Source organism: Geotrypetes seraphini, chromosome 6, assembly GCF_902459505.1.
Source record: "Geotrypetes seraphini chromosome 6, aGeoSer1.1, whole genome shotgun sequence".
Lineage (NCBI taxonomy): Eukaryota > Metazoa > Chordata > Amphibia > Gymnophiona > Dermophiidae > Geotrypetes > Geotrypetes seraphini.
Window position 1 is genome coordinate 213,005,845 of NC_047089.1, and position 26,461 is coordinate 213,032,305.

General features: G+C 41.9%; 1 protein-coding gene across 2 annotated transcripts in view; it reads right to left on the reverse strand.

The window, feature by feature from the left end:
* ERLIN2 (ER lipid raft associated 2) overlaps positions 1–5,801 on the reverse strand; it is a 56,529-nt gene extending 50,728 nt beyond the window's left edge. Inside the window, exons 1-2 of one of the 2 annotated variants that reach the window (XM_033949807.1) lie at positions 5,626–5,801; positions 4,894–5,010 (exon numbers count right to left, since the gene is read on the reverse strand). In XM_033949807.1, coding sequence (XP_033805698.1) covers positions 4,894–5,000 — 107 coding nt within the window. In that variant the 5' untranslated portion in view covers positions 5,001–5,010; positions 5,626–5,801. Of the gene's footprint in view, positions 1–4,893; positions 5,011–5,547 lie in introns of both variants that reach the window. The other variant, XM_033949808.1, reaches the window with a different exon arrangement.
* Between the last annotated feature and the right edge of the window lie 20,660 nt (positions 5,802–26,461).

Sequence of the window (26,461 nt, forward strand, 5' to 3'; positions counted from 1 at the left end):
AAGGACCAACAGACCAACCATCCAACTTCAGACCCATTGCCTCTATACCGCTATATGTCAAAATTACAGAAGGCCTAGTAGCCAAACTCCTCACAAACTATCTAGATGACCATAACCTACTCCACCCCATGCAATCAGGATTCAGAACTAACTTCAGCACAGAGACACTCCTGGGCTCCCTTATGGACACAGCCAGACAACACCTCAGCACAGGAAAAAAAATGCTTCTCATACAACTGGACCTAACTGCAGCATTCGACCTAGTTGATCATAACATCCTTCTCCAAATCTTGGATGCAATAGGTATTTCAGATACAGTATATTCCTGGTTTGAAGGCTTCCTAAAATCCAGAACCTACAGAGTAAAATCAAACAAAGAAAAATCAGATCCTTGGTCAAACCCTTGCGGCGTACCACAGGGATCCCCACTATCCCCTACTCTCTTCAACCTATACACTGCCTCTCTCGGGGCATACCTGGATAACCTAGGCATTACCACCTATAGTTATGCGGATGACATCACCATCCTCATACCATATGATCAGCCAAAGACCACCATGACAAACATAATACACCAAACAATAGAAACAGTTACAACCTGGATGAAAGAACACAAACTAAAACTCAACCCAGATAAAACTAAATTCATCCTCCTCGAAAATGACAAAGTCCCAACTATAACCAATTTAGAACTTAACTCAATCAACTATCCAATCCAAACCACCATAAAACTACTAGGAGTGACAATAGACAGATGCTGCACTATGCAACTGCAAATAAATAAAACCATACAGAAATCCTTTGCAATAATGAGAAACCTGAGACAAGTCCGGAAATTCTTTGAAAGATCACAATTCCAGCTCATAGTGCAATCCCTAATCCTAGGATTGCTAGACTACTGCAACATCCTCTACCTCCCCTGCCCTGCCACGATGACCAAGCAACTACAAACAATCCAAAACACTGCTCTGAGACTCATCTACTCACTGAGGAAACATGATCATATCACAGAAGCCTACATCAACTCACACTGGCTACCAATCCAAGAAAGAATATTATTTAAATTCTACTGCATGATATTCAAAACCCTAAATGGAAACAGCCCAGCCTACCTAAACAATCGCCTCATCCAAGCAACCTCAACCAGACATAGAAAAACGCACTCCCCTTTCACACCTCCCCCGATCAAGGAAGTAAAACGGTCAAAACAATACGACGGCCTCCTAGCCACTCAAGCTGCAAGAATGGATAACCAAATCTCCAACCTACTGTTAACCACCCCAGACTACAAGATTTTCAGAAAACAAATAAAAACTATACTCTTCAAGAAAGCCCTGAAACAGTCCTAACCACACCCACCCTTAAAACCTCTTACTCTTAACAACACTTTTACCTATCAAATACTATCTAAAACCCATAATTTCACCATATTCTTACCTCCTAAAGACCTCCACTTCCCTTTGGTAACTCTTTATCCAATGTTTATTACCTTAAAAATTCTATGTCATCGCTTATTCTACTCCTTTTAATTTGTATGTAATTCCTGTTTTTTAGTTGGAATGTAATCCGCCTTGAACCGCAAGGTAATGGCGGAATAGAAATCACTAATGTAATGTAATAATGTAATGTAATACTTACACACTTGTTTCCTACATGCTGCCCGTGGCTGACCCAGAAGCCTTCCCTCTGAGCACAGAGTAGTGGAAAACTTTCTTTTTCCCTCCCAAAGTCTGATCCTAGTATTCTTCCCACCTTCTTCACCTCCTTGAGGCCCCTCTTGCATCCCTTTCCATCTGTCCCACTGTTCCCTCTCCACCATCACCACATCCAACATTTCTCCCTCTCATCCCCATGCATCTCTACCTCACTCCTCTCCCACAACCATGTCTAATAATTCTCTCTCATTTCATATGCCCAACAATTCTCCTCTTTCTTCATTTCCCCACTTGCACCATCTCTCTTTCCCACACACTCAGACACTCATGCCAAACAATTCTCTCATTCTATTCCCTCCCCCATCTCAGCATATCTTTCCCTCACTCTCTCCATCCTATGTCTCAAGTACATGCTCCCCACCTGCTCTCCATTCTGTGTCCCATGTTCATGCCCCCTCCTTCCCTCCATCCTTTGTCTGAAATTTGTACTCCCTCCTTCTGTGTCCCCACGTGCCCCTCTTCCTCCCTTTCGTGTCCCAAGGTGGCCCTCTTTCTCCTTTCCGTGTCCCAACACACCCCTCTCCCTCCCTCCATTCTGTGTCCCAAGTTCTTGCTTCCCTCCCACAGGTGTTTAACTGTGCTGGCTGGTTCCCTCCTCCTGCTGTCTTCCAGCTGCACTTGTTTCTCTTTGCAAAGTAATGGGCAGTGCTCCTACACGTGGCCCGTGGCTGACCCAGATGCCTTCCCTCCAACGTTAGAGGGAAGGCTTCTAGGTCAGCCAAGAGCTGCATGTAGGAGCCACTGCCTACGGCTTTGCTTAGAGAAACAAGTGCAGCTGGAAAGCAGAAGGCGGGAAATAGCCAAAACACAGGTACACACCCATGGGAGGGGGCACGAACTTGGGACACAGGATGGAGGGAGGGAGAGGGGCACATTGGGACACGGAAGGGAGGAAGAAGGGCACGTTGGGAAATGGAAGGGACAAGCAGGATCTCCGTTCATAACTATGAGTCTGATGTAAATTGGACATTTGTAATCCGGGACTGCCTGTACAATATTAATATGTGCTGATCCAAAAGTGAAGGAATACTTTTTTCTGGTGGGGGAGTCAAAGCATAGGGTGCAGTGTAAGTAAAAGAAGACAGATATGTATTCCATGGAGAATCTAACTGGGAGCCAGTACAGCCAGCATACAAAAGGAACACTATGTGGGAAGTAAGGAACATGAAAAGGCAAGACAGATCAGGATGGGCAGGATGGGTTTCGACAGCAACTCCAGTAGTTGGGGAAACAGTGCCAGTGCCAGACAGATTTTTACAGTCTGTTCGCTGAAAATGGCAAAGACCGATCAGGATCATACAAGCACATTTAATTTGTATCATATGCTTCGAGTGCAAGTGCAGTATATCTCAGTAGGGAAGGGAAAGACATCTTAAAGCTGAACTTTTAGTGAGTAATATCATTGAACTGTTGGTTCAACCATGAATTGATAATGAATGTGACTGCTGGGCAGATCTTTATCCTCTGCCATTTACTATGTCACTATTTAAAAAAGAACAGAGGAAAGACAAGAAAAGAAATGACTGTAATAACTTAATCCTGAAGATTAAAGAGATCATTTTAGAAGGCTTGTGCACTTTGTATACACTGAGGGGCTGAGTCCATAAACGGCGTCCCAATTATAGGCGGCAGTAGATATCCTACCACCATCTCACCAGCTAATCGGGACACACTTTTTTTTAAAATCCATTCGGTGAAGGACGCCTACAATACAGGCATCTGACTCGCACCTACAAAGGTGTCTAGGCATGCATACCAACGCCCAAGGCTGGTGTCGGCATAGTTTCCACCAGAAGTGGCCTTGGGTGTCTGTAAGCATCCCTATGCGTCTCCGTAGGTATGAGACAGATGCCTTAAATGTAGGCCTATAAAATGCTGGCCTACATGTAAGGGGAAAAAAAGATACGTTTCTCTAAAGGACGCCGATGCGTGGGTGGCTGCCGAGATTGGCGTCCTTTAGAAAATCAGGCCCTGAATGCTTTACACATGTGATTTTGCAATGCTGCTACTTACAAATGTATAAGCTGCAGGACATAGATTTAAAAGTATAAATTCTGGGAGTGGTTTGTGTTCACCAAATATACACATTATCTCCAATTTTTTAATAGGGAATACATATACTATTTTTTTAAATTTCTCTATTGGCATTTATAACTGCACCAAGAGAGACACATCAACTACCTGCTCATTATATCTGGGGTCTCCACTAGTCACTGATGGAGCAAATGTGCTTATATCTCTGGGGTCTAACACCACCACTTAAAAAATATTGTCACTCAACTCCTTAAATGACTTCACTTGTAGTTTTATAAAATCTGGTGTTTAAATCTGTATTTACAGCACTTCCACATGTAAAGCCCCGTGAAATGCCACTTTTTCCTCTCCAACATGTTTCTTTCTAAAATGTATGCTGTCACTGGACATGCCAGCAAATGCATATATTCCCCCAAATTCTATAAATGGCGCTTAAAGTTAGGCACATAAATGCATACCCATTTATAGAATAAGGTCAATTATGCACACAGAGCCCATTTTACAAAGCCGTGGAAGCACGTCCCAGCGTTGCAAATGCAACACAGCCCATAGGAATTGAATGGGCTGCGTCGCATTTGCTGCACTGGGATTTCTATCACGGCTTTGTAAAAAGGGCACATAATTAGCTAATTGGCAATTCATTGGCAGTAAGTACCAATTATTTGCATTAAGAAGCACTAATTAGCAATTGTGTGCATAACTGATGCTTCTATTCTTTAAACTGAGTGCCTAAAATTCTCTTGCACGCAACTTGAAAGGGGCATTAACGTGGCAGAAGCATGGACTTATCAGAGGCGTTTTGGCTATTTCCGCGTGCACTTTATGGAATTGTATTTTTGTTCTCAACTGCTGATTTTAGACATCAGAATCTACTCCAGCCACAGTAAGAGGTCGTGTCTAACTGAGAACCTATGCTAGCTAGCATTGTATAATGCAGTGTGTCGCAAACTTTTTAAGCTGCGGCACACTAATCTCGGGGCTGTGGCTGGAGGGCACCTGGAAATGCAGGAATCTTTCCTCCTGTATTGTGTTACTGTTTGGCTATGTATTTAGTTCCTCTATGCCACTGCAGAACAATCAATCAGGCCCAAGTTCCCCTTTACTGTTGTCTATGCTGCTAGCACATCACCCCTGGAAGTCTCACCTGTAATAAACTCCAATATGTCCTTCTTCTATTTTGTGCACAGCAGAGAATAAGGCTGCAGTGAGCAAAGCAAGAGCCAGAGCAGCCAATGCCCCAAGCTGACTCATTGTTGAGAGCCTAGAGAAACAGAAGAGAGACTAATCGTAAAAGGCTACAATCCTACTATCTTGGATATATACAGTGATTATTCATCAAATATGTGCATACTTTCTAGTTCAAGAACAGTCATAAGTAACATAGGAGTCCTAAATTATTGGGGGAGGGGGGTGCTAAACCCTATGGAAATACTTCTCCCTTAACACAAGTCAAATAGTTTGTTCAGTATTGGAGGGAGGGAGGGGGCTTCTATGATTGTGAATATTGTAGCCATCCTAAACAACTGACTTGGTCGTGGCTTTAATAGAACAGTGCTATACAACCCTACCACTGTGATTTGCAGTATATCAAGTTCAAAATAAACTAAAGTACTTAGGTACAGCGACACAATTTCTAGTTGCTTTTCAATTGCTGAATCTAGTTTAGCTCCTTTTTCCCTCTCCATACTCATAAACAATATGTTATTAAAATATATATATATTTAAAAATGAGGATTTAGAGCAGGTTCTAAACATTTTTTGAAAGGGTTGTCAGAGTGAAAAATATGGAGAAGCTCACGCGTGATGTATGGGAGGAGTTGTACTCTGAAGTCGGTGGGGGAAGCCGGATTGGTCCTTACAGCGGTGGGAGTGTTACCTAGGGCTTTGGGCGAGAGGAGAAGCAGGATGTTTGGTGGCAGCTTTGGGGTGCGCTGGGAGCTCGGGCTGGCCAGAATAGATGTGCACCGTAAAGGAGCACTAAGACAGACAGCAGGAAACTCCGAGGCTATTTCGAGGCCTCTAGAGTGACTTTCGCGCTTGCGCGAAATGCTGGGGACGATCCGACGCATGCGTGAAGGTGTTAAGGGAAGTCAAGCGGCTCAGTGTTCAGGAGCTGAGCCAGGAAGAAGAGGGAAAAGCTCAGGGAGGTAGCGGATTGGCCAAAGGAAGGGATTCTCTGAAAATGATAGGCTGCCCGCGCCCGGAAGTTTCTTTTGCATGCATTCGGGCGCACATCCTATGTTTAACCTGCAAGGAAAGAGTGCATGGTCTCAGGGAGAAGAGAAGGAAAAAGGTAAACGAAAACAGCAAACGACTGCAAATGGTATGAAATGTGCTAAAAATATTTATAATCAGTTTTATAATAATTTTATTAAATATGTTATCTTGTAATCCGCATAGAATTGTGGGATATGCGGAATAAAAATAAAGGAAGGTTGGTGCTGGTTTGTTTTGGAGTAGATCAGTGGTTCCCAAACCTGTCCTAGGGGACCCCCAGCCAGTCAGGTTTTCAAGATATCCCTAATGAATATGTATGAGAGAGATTTGCATATAATGGAAGTATGCAAATCTCTCTCATGCATATTCATTAGGGATATCTTGAAAACCTGACTGGCTGGGGGTCCCCCAGGACAGGTTTGGGAACCACTGGAGTAGATAGAAATTGTGTGCTGCTGGCTCCTGCAGTCAGTCTTGTGGGTTTCTAACTGCTGAGTTAGAGTAGCTAGAGACAGTGGCTTAGTAAGGGGGCGGTCTGCCCTGGGCGCCAGCACCTGTCCTCCCGGTGCCCCCCCCCAATACCGTGTGCCCCTTTCATACCTCTTTAACGTTTGCTGCTCGTGTCAGCTCATCCTCTGCAATCACTTCTTGGACCCGTGCCTAGGAAGTGACATCAGAGGAACTGTCGCTGGCGCGAGCAGCATGTTAGGGTTGCTGCTCACGCCAAGAATGTTAATGAGGTACAGGAGAAGGGAAGGGGCATGCGGAAGAGGTAGGGGTGCACCACCGCCCCGGGCGCCTCGTACCCTTGCTACGCCACTGGCTAGAGAGCTTGAGCCCTGTGGCTGTGTATAAGAAGTAAAGTAAGTCTAGCCGGATTTGAAACCACAACCTAAACTTCCTGTGCGAAGCTCAAGGCAGACTTGATCGCAGTGCACAAATGGGAGAAACCTGCTTGCGAGGCAGCCAAAATAAGGGGAAGAGGGTATGAGAGAGACACTGGATGAAGGTAGAGGGGATGTGAAAGAGTCTAGAGGTGAAGAAAATTGTCTCTTTGCTGAACAGAGCTGACAGCTTTCTTTAGGATGGGAGGCTGCTGATTTATATAGGTGATTTGTAGAGGCTGACTGGGTTTAGGATTCGGCACCAAAATTACTACTATTTAACTATAGTGCTGAAAGGCGTATGCAGCGCTGTACATTTGACATGTAATAGACAGTCCCTTCTCTGAAGAGCTTACAGTCTAGTTTTGACAGACAGGACATATAGGGTTAGGGGAGTTCCCTACAGAGAGAATGATAGGAAGGACATAGGTAATTTTACAATGAATGGGCGTTAAGAGTTGAAAGCAGACTTGAAAAAGTGGGCTTTCCCCATTCCCCCACCACCACTCTCTGCGGACCCTCCCCCAGAGCAGAGAGTGGGTCCCGCCTGGCCAGTCACCCCCCCCTCTCCCTGGGCCTACTTTTAAATGTCCTGGTGGTCTAGTGGCCTCTTCCAAGATCAATCCCTGGTCACTTCTGCACCTGCTGGTTCTGTAGTCAAGACCCTGAGGACTCTCTCCCTGCTGGGTGGGAGAGCTACGGTTTTTTGTTTCAGCTGAAACTGAGCTGCAAATTTTGGCTGCTGATGTCGTTTCAGTTTCCCTCTACCTTAAGGGACCGGTTTATTAATTCTTTGCCTGCAAACACAGAATGGGGAGAGAGCCATAGTAATCCGTTTCTGAAAGAGCTACTGCTGATCTGGGAGGGGATTCCTTTTTCCTTCTGAAATTCACTGGGTACAGTGTTGAATTGGTTTGCACTTTGCCTTCCTCCAAGAAAATCCATACTCAATCCTCCCCCGAACTTACTTCCACCCCAAAGAGCATCCATCCTCTCCCAAAGATTCCCACTTCCTTTGGAGGGAGGGGGAGGGGGGTACCATGGTGAGTGAGTCGCACAGGGCAAAATTATAGCTTGCTATAGCTCTGGGGGAGGGAAGCTGGAAAGAGAGGATGCATACAACAATAATAATAACTTTATTCTTGTATACCGCAATACCATGGAAGTTCAATGCGGTTAACAATAGAAGAGACTGTACATTTACAGCGATGATACATATTACAGTGTTGTTACATTTACAGAGATGTTACATAAATAGCAGTAATAAAAAGGCATATACTAAAGAAGAGACTGTACGTATACAGCGATGTATACAAGTGGAGTATGCTATAAATGAGATTTTAAGGAAAATTAGATGAACATGTTTATGGTGACTATAGAATGAGAAGTGTGTGAAGGAGTAAGGGATTCTCCCTCACTAATGCTACCATTCCACCACCATACAGCAGGGGCTGCTAGCCCAAGAGTGAGTGGACCTCATGGCCCAGAATGCACGGAGTTCTACAGCTCATTGCTGAGCCCCCTTAACAAATAGAATGTAACCCTGCTGAGTCAGAGGGACGAGGCTCATACAAGCCGGAGGATATTTACCCTAGCCTGGAGCATAGTTGCCAGGTCCGCAGTTTTCTTGCCCAAATGGACTGCTTTGGAATGCTGGTTGCAGGAAATTTTAAGTAGCTGCAGGTTGCAAATTTTTGGGCTGGTTTTAGATTTTTGTGCGGTAATTTGGGCTGCATCATGGAATGACTTGTGTTGGACGGGAAGGAGAAGGAAAGCTGTGGACGATCTTGTGAGTTTGACAGTAGGATGGATTGGTGGGGGAAGGGTTTGAGGGAGAGGTGCTGGATCGCATGCAGGGAAGAGAGCGTAAACAAGAGGGAGGGATGGGAGACCATGGGGAAGGAAGACCAGTCCCCCCGGTTCACGGTTCGTTACTCTGGTTGGCATCGGGCCTTCCTTTCTGCCAGGTTCTGCCTACTTCCTGTTTACATAAAAGCAGGACCCGGCAGAGAGGAAGGCCCAATGCCAACCAGTGCAGCGAATTGTGAATGTTATGCTGCCGATTGCAAAGTGATAAAGGAAGGGAGGAGGAGAGAAATGCTGCACTCGATTGGGGAGAGGAAGGGAGAGAAGATGAAAGAGAGATGCCAGACCCCGGGGAAGGAAAGGAGGGAGAGGAAGGAAGGAAGGAAAGGAGATGCCAGGCCTTGGAGGGGAAGGAAGAGATGCCAGTGTATGGGGGAGATGCCAGACCAGGGAAGAAGGAGGGAGGGAAAGGAAATAATTAAACAAGAATTAGAAACAAGAATTAAAATTGTGGGTGGGATAATTAGGGACTTGCATTGTTTATTTTAAGTAGTAGATAGAAAATAGAAAATACAACTACTTTAACTAGAAATATGCACAAACAGGACACACTAAAGAGTACATGCGTATTAGGAAGACTGGCTTCTTTGTTGATTTGTTACAGCTAGGATAGTAGGGTGAAGAGAGGAATGGTACCTTAATAGATGTCCTGAAGAAATCAGGGCCTGCCACAGCAAGAGAGCTTCCTGTAAACAGAGGACGTGGACCAGAGCTAAGTGATTGAATGCTCAAATAAAAGTGTGCACACAGAAAAATAGATATATAACATTGACAGATATCCAGAAAATAAAAAATGAATAAATAAAAGCAAGATAAACAGGTACCTGTTAGAAGAGAGAAATAAAGTACCTGTTAAGAAAAAAAAAAAAAAAAAAGAGGAAGCAAAATGTCAGGTTTTTAACTGGGCTAATTTAACTGAACATCTGCAATGCGAAAGAATGTTAAATGTTTGGTGTTGAATACTTATCTGACGTGGTTCTTCCAATATTGTACATTTTGTTTCATAGTTCTGGAATGAAAAATTTCTGTTGGCAATATTTGTTACTTTGGTGCAGCATTGTTCAGAAAATTGCAAATGAAACCATCATTTACAAGACAGCTATTCATCAGATAAGTATTATCTATTCTTTTTGCTACTAAAACCTTTTGTATTCTTTCAGATTACGACTTTCCCTAAAGAACTGATTCTTTGTGATTTATATTTTATATCTCACAGGCCACAGACTTGAACCCTCCAGGATTCTCAGGTAAGTATGTGTGTACATGTGTTGTGTAAATCATTCCTTTTCTCTTTCTATCTCCCTTACAATACTTTTAAGTAGATGTTACTTCCACTTATCTGTTCATAGTCTTCATCTGTATTTATATGCTGCTTCTTCACCCTTGTTTGGGAGTTGGGGCCCAGAAGCTTCTTTCTTGCAGCTTGTGTACCTATGATTCTCTCTTTAATTAAATCAATTTTAAAAACCCGTAACTTTCTCTTGCAACTAAACAACGTACCTTGGTCTTGGATTTCTTAACAATATACTAATAAAATAAATGGATAATTTTTAAGACCCTGTCTACTTTATTTCCCTAAGCATTCACATCATGGTCACAAATTTTTTGCTTTTTTCAGACAGCACTAGCTCATCGTTCAGACATCTGCCTCCAACTATCCTTATTCACACATTTTTAGGCCTCAATTGAACCAGTTAATGCTTCTTATTAACAAGAGATGTCTTCAAATACTTATTGTATTTCAAAATTAGGCCATCCACCCTTCACATATGTATCAGTTGCAGACAGTATCCACCTGTTCATTCACCTCTTCAAAGAAATGCAATAGATTGGTGAGGCAAGATTTCCCTTGCCTAAAACCATGTTAGCTTTCTCTTATTAATCCATGCTTATGTATATGTTCTGTCATTTTGTTCTTTATAATAGTCTCTACCATTTTGCGTGGCACTGGACATCAGACTCACCAGTCTATAATTTCCTAGATCACCTCTGGAACCCTTTTTAAAAATCGGCATCATGTTGGCTATCCTCCAGTCTTCTGGTACTATGATGGTTTTTAAAGAAAAATTACAAATTACTAACAATAGCTCTGCAAGTTAATTTTTCAATTCTATCGGCACTCTGGGGTGTATACCATCCGGTCCAGGCGATTTGCTACTGTTCAGTTTGTCAAATTGACACATTACATCATCCAGTGTTACAGAGATTTGTATGAATTTCTCTGAATACAATTTCTGGCACTGGTAACTCCACCACATCTTCTTCAGTGAAGGCAAAGAATTCATTTAATCTCTTTGCTATGACCTTGTCTTCTCTGAGAGTCCCTTTTATCCCTCGGTCATCTATTGGCCCAACCGATTCTCTTCCCGGCTTCTTGCTTTATATTAATATACCTTAAAAAGTTTTTACTATGTGTTTATGCTTCCAGTACAATCTTCTTTTCAAGATCTCTCTTTTCCTTCCTTATTAGCGCTTTGCATTTGACTTGACATTCTCTGTGTTGTATACAATTATTTTCAGTCAGATCCTTCTCTTTTAGCTCAATAGCTTCCTTCACCTCACTCATTAACATCGCTGGCTGCCGTTTGGTCTTCCATCCTCCTTTTTTAATACATGGAATATATCTAATCTAGGCTTCCAGGATAGTATTTTTAAATAACATCCATGCCTGATGTATAGTTTTGACTTTTGCAGCTGCACTTTTAAGTTTCTTTTTTACCATTCTCCTCATGTTATCTTAGTCTCCTTTTTTAAAAGTTAAGTGCTGTTGTATTGGATTTCCTGTGTAAACTTATTCCAGGGATTATTTCAAATCTGATCAGGTTATGGTCACATTTATCAAATGGCCCCAGCCCCATTATCTCCCTCAGCAATTCCAGGTTTCCAAGTTTATTTAATCTTTGATATACCGTTTATCAAAAACATACCTAAATGGTTTACAATTATCAGAGTATTGTTAAGATAAAACATAAGCTAAAAGTAAAAAGTAGAGGGGACGACAAAACAAATAGACTTATTGGAACAAAAAGGAAAAATGTAGCTTAAATACAATGAAAAAATAAAATCTTAAAAGGGAGGGAAGAAACAGAGGGGCTTTAGAACACTAGGATAGGGGTCGCGTCAAAAGAAGTGTTTTGGTTCGGTACTGCCAACTACGTAGAAGCTGTTAGGGCAATTCATGCGCTCCTCTAAGAACTAGATCTAGAATTGCTTCACCGCTTGTCAGTTCCTGAACCAGCTGCTCCATAAAGCAGTCCTTGATTTCATCAAGGAATTTTATCTCCCTAGCATGCCCTGATGATACATTTACCCAGTCAATAACAGGGTAGTTGAAATCACCCATTATTACTGTGTTATCCAGTTTGTAAGCCTCCCTAATTTCTAATAACATTTATCCTGGTCAGGCAGATGGTAGTACACTCCTATCACTGTCCTTTTCCCCCTCACACACGGAATTTCTACCCATAGGGATCACGATTCAAGGCCCGTTTTAACATATAATGCAATGCTTCCTCCAACTTGATCCATCCTATCACTACGATAGAGATTTATTTTCAAGATGTTTGGGTGTTTTGTTGTTGTCCGTCTATTTTTGAGCTAGGCCAGTCTTATGCCGTGGAGTCTGCATCCCAGCCTTCTTCTACTTCATAAGTTTGTGTAAGAACATAAGAACATAAGCAGTGCCTCTGCTGGGTCAGACCACAGGTCCATCACGCCCAGCAGTCCGCTCCTGCGGCGGCCCAACAGGTCATGACCTGTCTGAATCACCCCTTGGTTTCTCCTCGAAGTCCTATCTTCCCATCCAATTCTTGACCCTTTGTCCCCGCACCCCTTTCAGTACCCTACGATCCCTTTGTCCCTCAGGAATCCATCCAATCCCTGTTTGAACCCCTGTACTGTATTCTGCCTGATCACTTCCTCCGGGAGCGCATTCCATGTGTCCACGACCCTTTGGGTGAAGAAAAACTTCCTTGCATTTGTCTTGAACCTATCCCCCTTCAGTTTCTCCGAGTGCCCCCTCGTACCCGTTGTCCCTCTCAGTCTGAAGAACCTGTCCCTATCCACCCTCTCTATGCCTCTCAAGATTTTGAAGGTCTCTATCATATCTCCCCTGAGCCTCCTCTTTTCCAGAGAGAAGAGACCCAGCTTATCCAGCCTCTCGGCGTATGGGCAGTTTTCCAGCCCTCTTACCAGCTTCGTTGCTCTCCTTTGGACTCTCTCAAGTACCGCCATGTCCTTCTTGAGGTGCGGCGACCAATACTGAACGCAGTATTCCAGATGCGGGCGCACCATCGCCCGATACAGTGGCATGATGACTTCCCGCGTCCTGGTTGTGATACCCTTCTTTATGATGCCCAGCATCCTGTTGGCTTTTTTCGCTGCTGCTGCACACTGTGCGAATGGCTTCATTGATGCATCCACTAGCACACCCAAGTCTCTCTCAAGTCCGCTGTCTCCCAGCAGTGCCCCCCCCATTTTGTAGTTGAACAACGAGTTCTTATTTCCTATATGCATGACCTTGCATTTCTCAACGTTAAAGCACATTTGCCATTTGTTTGCCCAGTCTTCCAGCTTGTACAGGTCCCTTTGCAGGTCCTCACACTCCTCCCTGGTCCTAACTCTGCCGCAGTCCTAACTCTGTAAAAGCTTGTACAGTTAGACCAGTGTTTCCCAAGTCAGTCCTGGAGTACCCCTTTGCCAGTCAGGTTTTCAGGCTATCCACAATGAACATGCATGAAAATCGATTCATATATACTGCCTCCAATACTAAGTTCACCAATAAAATATATTTTGACACCATTTTCCAAACAAACTTAACCAATATCACAGCTTCATTCAAAGGTGACAACTCTGTTGGTGCTTAAGCAGTAAGCGTATGGGATTCTCAAATCAAGGGTCCATGGGATTATTATTCAGATAATATGCCTATATAAAAAAACTTGATGTTACATTTAGGAATTCAGTTAGAGGTGTTCAGGCATGAAGGAAAGAGAATGGGACTTGATACCACCTTTCTGTGGCTACAGGGGATGGAGGTTGAGGCCTAAAGTTTTGAGGATACTTGATAAAGAATGAGACCTTTGTAAGCATTGAAGGGCTAAAGAATGACATGGGGAAATTTTTTCCCCGTTCCCGCAGGAGCTCACATTCCAGCGAGTTTTTTTTTTCCTGTCCCTGCCCCATTCCTACAAGCTCTGTCTTCATCTGCACAAGCCTCAAACACTTTAAAATCATAAGTATTGAGGCCTGTGCAATTAAGGCAGAGCTTACAGGAATGGGGCAGGAACAAAACTCACGCAGATGGGATGGAGAAATTGAGTTCTTGCGGGGATGTGTTATTCTCTAGCTAACATAGTTTGGTCTTATAAGATACCCACTAACTAAGGTATTTACAAATTACATATTACATATTTAATAGACACAATGGACATAAATAACAAAAATATAGGGGAGGGTTATTGCAGGGGTTGGCAACCATGGTCCTTGAGGGCCACAACCTAGTCAGGTTTTTGAGATTTTCACAATGAATATGCATGAGATTGATTTGCACGTAGTCCAACATTGAGAATCCACAAACAAGTCTAATAACAATCACATATGTCTATTTTGAGAGCATCAATAAAAGCAAATAGAAGACAAAAGAGTGAGAGAGAGAATTGGGGGCAATGTATGGTACAACTCCCCACCCCCACATACACAGTTGAAGCAAATGGTAGAGGCTTTACCTAAGCTCTGGCTATGCATATATAGGAAAACAGCTATAAAGTGACATATAGATGATAGCAGACACCAGGTAGTTTATAGCATGTTTACCAAGGGGCTCTGGATAGATTTTGGAGGTTATATGAGGAGAAAAGTAGCATTGGTCATATATGGTCACAGTTAGGAAAATCAAAACCTCATGGAGGACACATTTTAGAACTGAATTTACCCAGGCATTTTCGTACTGAATAGCAAAATGGCAAATGCACTGGGGATCAAAACAGTTTGGTTAAGCACTTTTTGAATAACACAGAACTGGTGATGGTTCCATGCTGGAAAAGGGCATTAGTGGCTGGCAAGGATAGAACATCAAAAATATGGAGCTCCTCACAGCACATAGAAAAAAGCTAGCTGCGAGATATAATTTATTTATTTATTTCGATTTCTATCCCGTTCTCCCAGAAGCTCAGAACGGGTTACAAGTAGACATTCACAGTCGTTTGAAGACAGACATGGGAACTGTTTCACTGAATAAAAAGAGTAAATAATGGATAAAGAGTGGAGTTTTAAAATGTAAAAAAGGAGCCCAAGGCAAAGGTGGGGACAGAGGGGAATTACTAGTTAATTGTTAGAAAAATGTAAAAGTTAGAACTGGGCCATAAATGTTGTAGTGTAAAGAGAGCAAAGTATGTATTAGAGATACTTGAAGCATATTATAAGAAATATGTCCTCTGGAATGTAATATGATGTTGATAAATACAAATCTACAAAGGTGTAGCATGGGAGTGAGATGCATTGGTAGAGCTGTAAGGGCTGTAGGGTATTAACATAAGAACATAAGAAACGCCTTCACCGGAATAGACCGAGGTCCATCTAGTCCGGTGCTCCGCACACGCGGCGGCCCATTTAGGTACTCCTTTTTGGAGACCCGACTTTACCGTATCCCTCAATATGATATGCAAGAAGGTGTGCGTCCAACTTGCGTTTGAATCCCAGTACAGTAGTCTCCGCCACAACTTCCTCTGGGAGTGCATTCCAAGCACCCACCACTCGCTGTGTGAAACAGAACTTCCTGACATTTGTCCTGAACCTGCTGCCACTCAGTTTCAGGCTATGACCTCTTGTCCGTGTCACATCCGAAAATGTTAGCAATGCTGCTTCTTGGTCTATTTTATCAAATCCTTTTAATATTTTAAAAGTCTCTATCAAATCCCCTCTCAGTCTTCTCTTCTCGAGGGTAAACAGTCCCAGTTTCCTCAGTCGTTCTTTGTAGCTCAAATGCTCCATTCCTTTGACAAGTTTCGTGGCTCGCCTCTGCACTTTCTCCAATAGAGTTATATCCCTCTTGAGGTATGGAGACCAGTGTTGGACACAATATTCTAAGTGCGGTCTGACCATTGTTCTATATTGATTAGGGTGCTTTTGCAGACTTATGTGGACCATGCTTGCACAATACTTGCCTGTTGGTTTTTTTCTATATCTGACTTCCGCCTAAAGCAGAGGTGTCCAACCTGCGGCCCCCGTGAAGTATTTTGTGCGGCCCCAGTCGAGGGCGATGTAGTGTTTTCCTCTGCTACCCCCGGGTGTTTACCGTCTTGCCGGCTTCAGCACCCAATAGTTTTCCTACTAGATGGCAGAACATTTATAGAAAAGTAAAGCCCTGTTTCCTTTTTTTTTTCCCAAGAATGTTGGGAAGATGTAGGAGAGAAAAAATGAAAAGTAATTCTTGAAGAGAATGAAAGGAAACTTGGTTACTGAAAGGAATGTTTTGCTACAGTGCAACAGTGCCCAGATAAGAGACATTATTATTCCATTACTCTAATTACTACATTCCTATGTTGACACACACACACAGCTGCAGAAATTTATGTTGGTTAATCAGAGAAAGTTGCCATTACATTAAAGCTGAGGTCAAGCTCTTGCCTCATTTTTTTAAAACAGTTTAGGACTTAACTATGTCCCCAAACCCCAATCCTGTTTGAATTTAGCCTACAGTTCAGAGGAAGAATCAATGAAGTATCCGTTGCTTATATTCTGCTAGTTACCATATAAGTTCTAAGTGGATCGCATTAAGAGTAAACTCGATCATATAACTAGGAGTTTAACAACATTTCACAATATAAATGTAATACCAAGAAACCAGTATACAAATTAAGACAAAATATATTTCTTAAATAAGTTTTATCTGCCTTCTTATAACAGCCAAAAATAGACAAAAGATCTTATCTCTGTAGTGAGTGATGACCAAAAAGAGGAAGCTATATAATGAAAAGAGGTTTGTAAATTTTTCTTAAATTGCTCATTTCTAAAACTTGGATAAGATAAATTCCAATAGTGAATTAGATGTAATTAGAAACAGTCAGCCAGCTAATCAACTCCATTAAATATAACAGACTTAAACCATATAAAATCTTAAAAATCAAACGTGCCATCTTAAACAGAACACGGGCTTCTATTGGTAGCCAGTGCAAAGTCACATAATATGGAGTCAAATCAACAAGAGGAGGGATGAAAAGATGCTTTTGCACAGGAATTGCAAGTCTCAAAGTATGCTCCAAATAGTATCTCACAGTCTCAAAATGTTCAAAACATATATTAAAGTCAAACATAGACAACTTGCTCCAACAACTGATTCAACATGGCCAATGTTTCGACACAAAGAGTGTCTTCTTCAGGTGTAGTTCAGCTGCCCTTTCAAGAATTATAGCATCTGCTATTGGTCTACTCTCTACCATATCATATGCATATTCATTGTGAATATCCTGAAAACCTGACTGGCTGGATGTGTCCTGAGGAGTGAGTTGAGGACCCTTGTTCTAATCAAGTGTTTTGTTTGCTCATCTTTTTGTGGGGGATAGAGGCAGAGTGTTGGTATGGAGTAAAGACATGAGGGAGGGGGATTTGCATTGGAGAGACCATGAAATAATGGAGTGGGGTGGAGCACAAATATAACTGGTCAATGGAGTGAAGTTTGGGGGATGGACTTATCAGAAACATCAGGAAGTAAAGAAGATATTCTGGTGTGTTATGTATAGAGTAGAGATGTAACCTGTAAGTCTCAGATTATAAGTGTTGTTTTATCTGAGCAGGTTTCTGAGATCCTTTTCCTCTCCTTATAAATAATAGTTTTCAAACGGTCATTAATTTACTGTGCAGTTTCCTGAGATCCATTTTGAAGTTTGGTATTTTTCAGGATTTCCCCAATGAATATGCATGAGAACTATTTGCATACAGTGCCTCCATTGTATGCAGTTAGATGTGCATATTCATTATGGAAATTCTGAAAACCCAACCTGGTGAAGGGCAAGGTTGGATACCCTTGGTTTAGCACATAAATGTCACCACACTCCACTGGGTGTAGTAGAGATTTTATTGATCCAAATGAGCTGCAATTTATAGATAGAACACTGGACTACCTGTGAGATCTGAGACTGGAAGGTGAGTTCAGTATCTATGATGACTCCCAGAATACGTGTGGTATCTACTATTGGGCCTGAAGTATTGCAAAATAGAATAAGGGAGGCCAAAGAAGTTGGGACTTGATTTGAAAAAATAGAGATTTTGAATGCCTCTGACTAGTTCAGATAAGCTCATGGGGCACATTTTCAAAACACTTAGACTTACAAAGTTCCATAGATTACTGTGGAACTTTTTAAGTCTAAGGGCTCCTTTTACTAAGCTGCGTTAGGGCATTAACGCGTGGAATAGCACACGCTACAACGCCGCACGCGCTAGATACTAACGCCAGCATTGAGCTGGCGTTCTAGCCACTTAGCGCGGGGTTAGCGGCGCTAATCTGCTGCGTGTGCTAAAAATGCTAGCGTACCTTAGTAAAAGGAGCCCTAAGTGCTTTGAAAGTACACCTCCATGTGTATACAGCAGTGGTTTTTCAATGCAAGGCCTAGTGGCCAATGGCAGCCTCTGGAGACCTTGGGGGTGGGCCCCATTGCTTGTCGTTGTTGGTTTTTCTGTTGCTCTGCCCAAGCTCAGGACAGAAAGCGGAAGGTGGGTGAGAAGAAAAAGGCTACACAAGTGAAGGATAAGGCATTTCTCAATTTACAAAAGAAGAATACATTTGGAAATGCTCACAACCCCGAGAATACCCCCCCAATAAAATTTAAAGGTGGGCAGTAGGAATAGATGTCATTGACACATACTAGTTAGCAGTGCCATGGCCCTGATGGGAAGATATTTGGCAGTTCTCCTTCAGCTCATTAGAATCCAGAGTAGCCCCAGCTTACAAATTAATGAAGATCACTGGTATACAGAATCTATGTGCTTAAGTTTAGGTGCATATACTTCTGCTGATTTACTATATGTAAAATTATGTTTTATGTACAGAACTGCCTTTTAACACAGCCCTTTATGCTGTAAGCTACACTGAGCATTAATTGGAAAGGTAGACAACTCCCCCCCTTCATAATAGTGACATAATTGCAGTGACATATAATAAAGTGACATTCCTGTGGTGATGCTATTCCCAAGCATGGTTTGCTTTGGCAAGTGATCAGCAAGTTCATTTACACTGTAAAAATTTTACAGTGATAAACTTAAAAAAAATGCATAGTAGTTCCAATTTAAAGTATCCTGCTGCTCAAGGTAAATCACTAAAACCCAGACCGCTTGTGAATTGGGATGCATAGAGAGCAGCTGATGGGCTATAGAATGCAGATTGGCCCTTGACAAATGAGGTTGTGGATACAAGACTTTTCTGGATAAGACTCTTGCGTTTCAAACAGGTAAACAGCAGTCTTGGCTGGGCAAATGTATCTGTCAAGCCATGTCATCCTACCGTACTTTTTGGAGAGTAATTAAGATGACGTTGTTTGATAGATTCATTTCCTAATGTGAATTATTATCATTAATGTATTGTACTTTTAAGAAATATTTTGTACTTTTTAAACTCTTTTGTATTTCGCTGATTGTCCAGCTTTCTTCAGTGTAAACCGCCTAGAAATCATCCGGTTATGGCAGTATAGAAGAATAAAGCTATGTTATGTTAGGTACCTCATACCAAGTCTGTTGATCATTCTGTTCCCATCCAGTGGGCTAAAATGCACCAGATGGACACAGAAATGCCAACGGAACAGAGAGATTTTCAGAAGCCTCACTCACTGATGGAAGTTCTCAGCTCTGCTGCTGCTACTGCAGATTCACAGGGACATTGCTCTGTGGCTTCAGCTAATGGGCGCATGCAGGCTGTAACTGAGCTAAGGTGAGGAGCATTACTGCATTCAAGGACAGCGCATCTTGCAGAACGCTTATTCCATCTTGGATAAAGTAGTGTAGGTGCCGTTGGTGTTAGTCCACTCGAATGTGCAGCAATAAAGTTTAAGAAATAAAAAAATAACAAGGTGAAAAATTCTTATCTGGACTAACCTAATATGTTTCTTGATTAGCTTTCAAAAGTTAATATCCTGCAACATTTCTTTATCTCAGGCACTTTTGTGTCTTTTTTTCTGGCAAACACTCATCTCCCCCCCCTCAAAAAAAAAACAACCCAACAACAAATGAAGTAATATAACATTATTTGCAGATTGCAGTGCAGGATTGTGTTAAGTTTCTCCAAGCTCATTAAATGTCAGTAGGAACAATGCTGCACTAGGCAACAAAAGGCACTTCCCTGGTTAGTAGTCATTAATCACTCTCTGACAGCCTGGAATTGGCTGGGAAAGTGCTCGTCTGTGAGATCTTTACCTACTACTACTATTTATCATTTCTATAGCGCTGAAAGGCGAACGCAGCACTGTACATTTAATATGTAATAGACGATCACTGCTCAGATGAGCTTACCATCTAATATGGACAGACAGGACATATAGGGGTTAGGGAGTTTCTTCTCTTCAGTCTGTCACTGTTGCCTTACAGCCTGTAAAGTGTGGGCCAGTAAAGAGTGTCAGAAGTGGAGGAGTTAAGCCAGATGTCTGGTTTATGTCCTCTTGTGCAATTTTGTTGTGCAAGAAAAAAGCATATGAAGAAAAATAGTATTTTTTTAAAAGCTCTAGCAGAGCTGCAGTTTGTAATACACACCTGTGTTTATTTTGAAGCCTGCTGAAACTGAAATTAACAACAGTGGCTGGTACCTACCTTTAATTCCTTGTTTCACTATCATCACTGGGCTTCACTGTCATCACTGGGCTTCCGTTCTGGTTTTCTTCTCCTTTCATCCTTGTTATCCAACAAATAAAATAGATTTTATTAAATATACTGTATAGATGAAAAATGAGCACCAACTATGGGTTTCAGAGGGGAAACCATAAGCCATCTTGAGTCAGACCAAGTCTGTGGAGCCCAGCATCCTATATCTGACAATGGCTAATCTAGATCACAAGTACCCACTGAAAATTAGATACATTTCTTATAGTTCATTTTACAGGGATGGGTAATGGCTCTCCCCAGCTAGTAATTTGTTATGGATTTTTCCTCCAGGATGTTGTCCAAACCTTTTTTGAATCCTGGACGTTTGCTGTCTTGATCACATCCTCCTGCAACAAATGTCATAAGCCAATTTTGTGGTACCAAAAATTTTGGTAATTTTTCAGATTTTTTTTTTGGTGGGGAGGGAAAGATATGAACCTGCTGGCTTTTATAATATTGCCTTCCTGTCAGAGAGGGAGCCAAGAACTGCTCATGCAGTGACAGAAAGGAGGGGTACGTTTTAGCAGTGAGATTACTATCATAGTGTACACTGTTTTTCGAAAGCACACCTTTTTAATGCAGAAGTAATTTTACATGCCCATTGATTTACTGCATCTAGGAAGTAAATCTTTGTGTTAGAAGCCCGTGTATTCAGCCATTTGCGATCCAGCCCTAACGTGTGGCATTCTGCATCAACCCCTAAGCATGTGTGGTTGTCAGGATCCATTTTGCTTTGATTGCAGCTGCTCTTTGCTCTACTCTCCCTCCAAGATGCTACATTAGGCAACTGCCTATGCCTAATGATTAAGCTGACCCTAGCTCTTTCCCTCTTGACTGCGTTGTTCTCTTGGCCTATCTTATTACTTTTTTTTTTAATATCTTATTAGTGCTTCTTCATTAGGATGTGCTTTCCATTTTCTGAATGACACCCATTGGCTTTCACTGCCTCTTCCATCTCTCTGTTAAATCACACTGACTGTAGTATGCCTTCTTTCAATCTTTTTTAATGCATAGAATATATTTTCTCTTTTAGAAGCCCAGATAAAATAATGTCTATACCTCATAAAAATATTTGACTCTGCTTTTTAGGATTTTTCCTCTAATTTCCTCATTTTATCATGGTCTCTCTTTTTAAAATTAATTGTTACAGTGTTGGTTTTTTTTTTTTTGCCAGCATTTTCTTTCCAGTGATGAAACATTTGATTGCATTATGAAGAGGTGCTGAGTATCTGCTAAGGGGAAGAAAAACTCCATTGGAATATCTTTTCTGCTGGCATTCAAACTTGAGAAAAGGTAAAACTTGGGCTTCATTGTTCTTCTCTTTTACTTTTTAGTTCAGTATTTGCTTTTTCAACAAAGGCAGTTAGTGTTTTTATATAAAAAGTGTTTAGATTAGAATTTTAGGTTGCATTTCTGCCCACCCTCCCCAGCTCCCACCCATCCCTAGCCTGATCTCTGATTTATAGGCCCCTGAACTAATTAAAAGGCTAAAAAAGTAATTAGTTCATCTCTATTAGCTAGTAATTAGCTCTTAAGAAATGGTTTCTGCTTAGTTAGGTCTGTCCTATTTTAAATGGAGTTCTTTTTATTAGTTTGTTTTATTGTTAACCACTGAGAACTATTGTATGCTGCGGTGCTATATCAGATTTTAATAAACAAATGTAAACATTACAAAATAATAATAAAAATTAAATATTACCATAGCCTAACATAAAACTAGCAATCTCAGGGGACCTTAGTGTACATTTTCCAACTCCCTTAGCAACTTAACAAATAAATCACCAATATTAAGATGCAGGCAGCAGTTCAGCAGCAAAATGTGGGCTATCCATTCTTTTGCACTGTCACATTTATCTCCCAGTTGGTGAGAGGTCTTTTCTGTGTGTGCTCGGAGCAAAGAGCTTCTAGCACTCGGGGAATGGGTCTGATCTCTTGAGGCTAGAGTAGCAGATTTAAGGAGCTGAAGGAGACAGAGAGGTACATAGAGGAGACCTACAGGAACGTTATGGAAAAGTCCCAACTCCAGTCTGGCAGCTTCTGTGCTGCCTTGGAGGAGGGATGCCAACTTAAAGGATAGTATCACCCTGGTGAAGTAGGAGGCAATCCTGTAGCCAGGACCTGCCCACCAGGGGATGCACTGTCCTCTTGCACCAAGGATGTGTCTCCCAGGGGCTCCTGCCCAGGAGGGGAGGGTTAGGACGACCGTTATAATGGGAGATTCAATCATTAGGTATGTAGATAACTGGGTGGTTGGTGGATATGAGGATCACTTGGTTACTTGCCTACCTGGTGCAAAGGTGGTGGACCTCACCTGTCATCTAGATAAGATTTTAGACAGTGCTGGGGAGGAGTCTGCTCTCTTGGTAATGTGGGCACCAATGGCATAGGAAAATGTGGTAAGGAGGTTCTGAAAGTCAAATTTAGGCTCTTAGGTAGGAAGTTAAAATCCAGAACCTCCAGGGTAGCATTTTCAGAAGTGCTCCCTGTTCCACGCACACGACCCGAGAGACAGGCTTTGGAGTCTCAATGTGTGGATGAGGTGATGGTGCAGGGAGAGGAGTTTTAGATTTGTTAGGAACTGGCAACATAATGGGGAAGCTGAAACTTATTCCGCAAAGATGGACTCCATCTTAACCAGGGTGGAATCAGGTTGCTAGTGTCAATGTTTAAAAAGGAGACAGAGCAGCTTTTAAAATAGAAACTGGGGAAAGGCTGACAGTTGCTCAAAAGAGCATGGTTCAGAACAAGGTATCTTTAAAATATATCATCATAAAAGGGAAGACAGAGCACCTGATAATAAGATTATAATACTGGCCATGGTAGACCAGGTTTCCTTATATACCGAGCAGGCTGATTTTAAAAATTGCAAATTATCCATGCCAACTGCTGAGCAAATTGTAAATAGATATGATAAACAATGCTTGAAATGCCTGTATGCAAATGCTAGAAGCCTTAGAAACAAGATGGGAGAGTTATATCTATCTTTTCATTTAGTGCAATATATTCTAATAGGCATCTCTAAGACCTGGTTGTAGGAAGATAACCAACGGGACACTGCCATACCGGGATACAACCATATCGCCATGATAGGGTAGATCGAATTGGTGGAGGCATAGTGTTATATGTTAAGGAGGGCCTTGAATCGAATGGACTGAAAATGCTACAGGAGCAGAAACACACCTTGGAATCCCTATGGGAAGAAATTCTGTGTGTAAGGGGGAAAATAATAGTGATAGGAGTGTACTACCGTCCACCTGACCCGGATGAACAAAATCCTGAGTGGAATAGAACGGGTACAAGTGGATCGATTTTTCACTCTGTCAAAAATTACAAAGACTAGGGGACACTCGATGAAATTACAGGGAAATACTTTTAAAACCAATAGGAGGAAATATTTTTTCACTCGGAGAATAAATTAAGCTGGAATGCAGTGCCAGAGGTTGTGGTAAGAGCGGATAGCGCAGCTGGTTTTAAGAAAGGGTTGGACAATTTCCTGGAGGAAAAGTCCATAGTCTGTTATTGAGAAAGTCATGAGGGAAGCCACTGCTTGCCCTGGTTCGGTAGCATGGCACATTGCTACTATTTGGGGTTTTATCAGGCACTATTGGGCTTGATGGACCTTTGGTCTAACCCAGTAAGGCTATTCTTATGTGCCCTTATAGCATAGCACTCAGTTGCTTGACTACCACTTACATGTGTAAGTGCCAATTTTCTGTACATTAATGAGTACAAATGGTGCATAACAGTAAGCACCTTGTTGTAGAATTGCTCTTATATTGTAAGAAAACTGACTTTCATGGAGAGAATAACAGCCAGGTGCATTTGACCAGCATTTTTTTTTTCTGCAAATCACCATTTACTCCTGACTCTCCCCCTTATGTGACAAATGACCAAAGTTTAGTTAGTTAATTATAGTTATTTATTTATTCATTCGTTCAATTTTCTATTCTGTTCTCCCAGGGGAGCTCAGAATGGTTTACATGAATTTGTTCAGGTACTCAAGCATTTTCCCCTGTCTTTCCCAGTGGGCTCACAATCTATTTGAAGTACCTGGGGCAATGGGGGATTAAGTGGCTTGCCTAGGGTCACAAGGAGCAGCGTGGGTTTGAACCCACATCCACATCCACTGGATTCTGCAAATAGCACCCAATTGTAGGCACAAAAAAAAAAAAAAAAAGAGCGCTGAACAGTAGCAAGCCACTTAATCCTCATAACATAGTAACATAGTAGATGACGGCAGATAAAGACCCGAATGGTCCATCCACTCTGCCCAACCTGATTCAATTTAAATTTTTTTTTTTTTTTTTTTTTTTTCTTCTTAGCTATTTCTGGGCGAGAATCCAAAGCTTTACCCGGTACTGTGCTTGGGTTCCAACTGCCGAAATCTCTGTTAAGACTTACTCCAGCCCATCTACACCCTCCCAGCCATTGAAGCCCTCCCCTGCCCATCCTCCTCCAAACGGCCATACACAGACACAGACCGTACAAGTCTGCCCAGTAACTGGCCTAGTTCAATCTTTAATATTATTTTCTGATTCTAAATCTTCTGTGTTCATCCCACGCTTCTTTGAACTCAGTCACAGTTTTACTCTCCACCACCTCTCTTGGGAGCGCATTCCTCCATTGCCCCAAGTACAAAATAAGTACCTGTATATGTAAACCACTTTGAATGTATAACCACAAAAAAGACAGTACACTTCTCCCTCTGTATTTGTGGTTTCAGCAATCGCGGTTTCGTTTATTCATGGTTTTTAGCTTGCTGCCTCCTCACCCCCCCCCCCACCCCCCAATTACGTCAGCTTGCATAGAGAAATCGCTGATTCTAAGAGTTTACAGAGAAAATTGCTGATTCCCGGCACTTTCTTCACCGTGTTTTACCTCTCCTTCAGGAACAGGCCAGGTCTCCCCCCATGTATTCGCGGTTTCACCATATTCATGATGAAAACAGCGAATAACATATGAAAAAGTTATTTGCGGTTTTACTGTATTCGCCGGTCTGTTAATCCCCTGTCACAGCGAATACGGAGGGAGAAGTATATACAAGTCTCATCCCCTTTCCCCTATTCTATAAAAGATGTCTAAATTTGGGTGGTGTTTAGAGCCAGGATTCGCACCCAGTTTTAGGCATGGGGATTTACAACAACTGAATCCCGGCACTGATCTGGCATATGCTGTAACACAGCTCCAAAAAATAGAGGAACCGGAGTAAATATTAACCAAAAAAACTCAAAACAACCTCCAGTTAAATAAATGCTGGGTGTTATACCAAAATTCACTCTAAACTTCCAAAGAGCAAAATTAAAGAGAGAAAATATTAAAGGGGGGAAAAGGCCTCAAAAGCCACAGGGTACAATTCTGCACTGGGGCTATGAGAGAGAGCTAGATATGTTTATCGGCTCCTCCCCATGCTTTGATCATCAGCTAAAAAAACCCCTTTTTTTGTAATTATGATATCTACTTGAATATTTGAACTTTAAAATATATCTGAGCAAAGTGAATGCATCAAAGTGGAAACCAAATGTAACTTATCTTCAATTGTTCCACCAAATTCATTCGCTCCTATGCTGCTCACAGCCGCCACTTCTGTCCAGGAATTTTAACACTGGATAAATACTGCTGTGATTCGCCGACGATAGCCAACGTTTCATGATATCTCACAATGATTTCATCAGGGCTCTTGGGTTGCAGAAAGCGTTTGCTGTCTTGCATTCGGATCTTTTCTCTCTAATTTTTCTCTTTGGAAATTTAGGGTGAATTTTGGCATAACACCCAGCATTTATTTAACTGGAGGTTGCTTTGAATATTCTGTAACACTGCACACAATTTCTAGGAACGCCTCTGACCCACCCATGACCCCTCCCATGGCCTCACACCCCTTACACATGAATTATTATAGAACCCTGA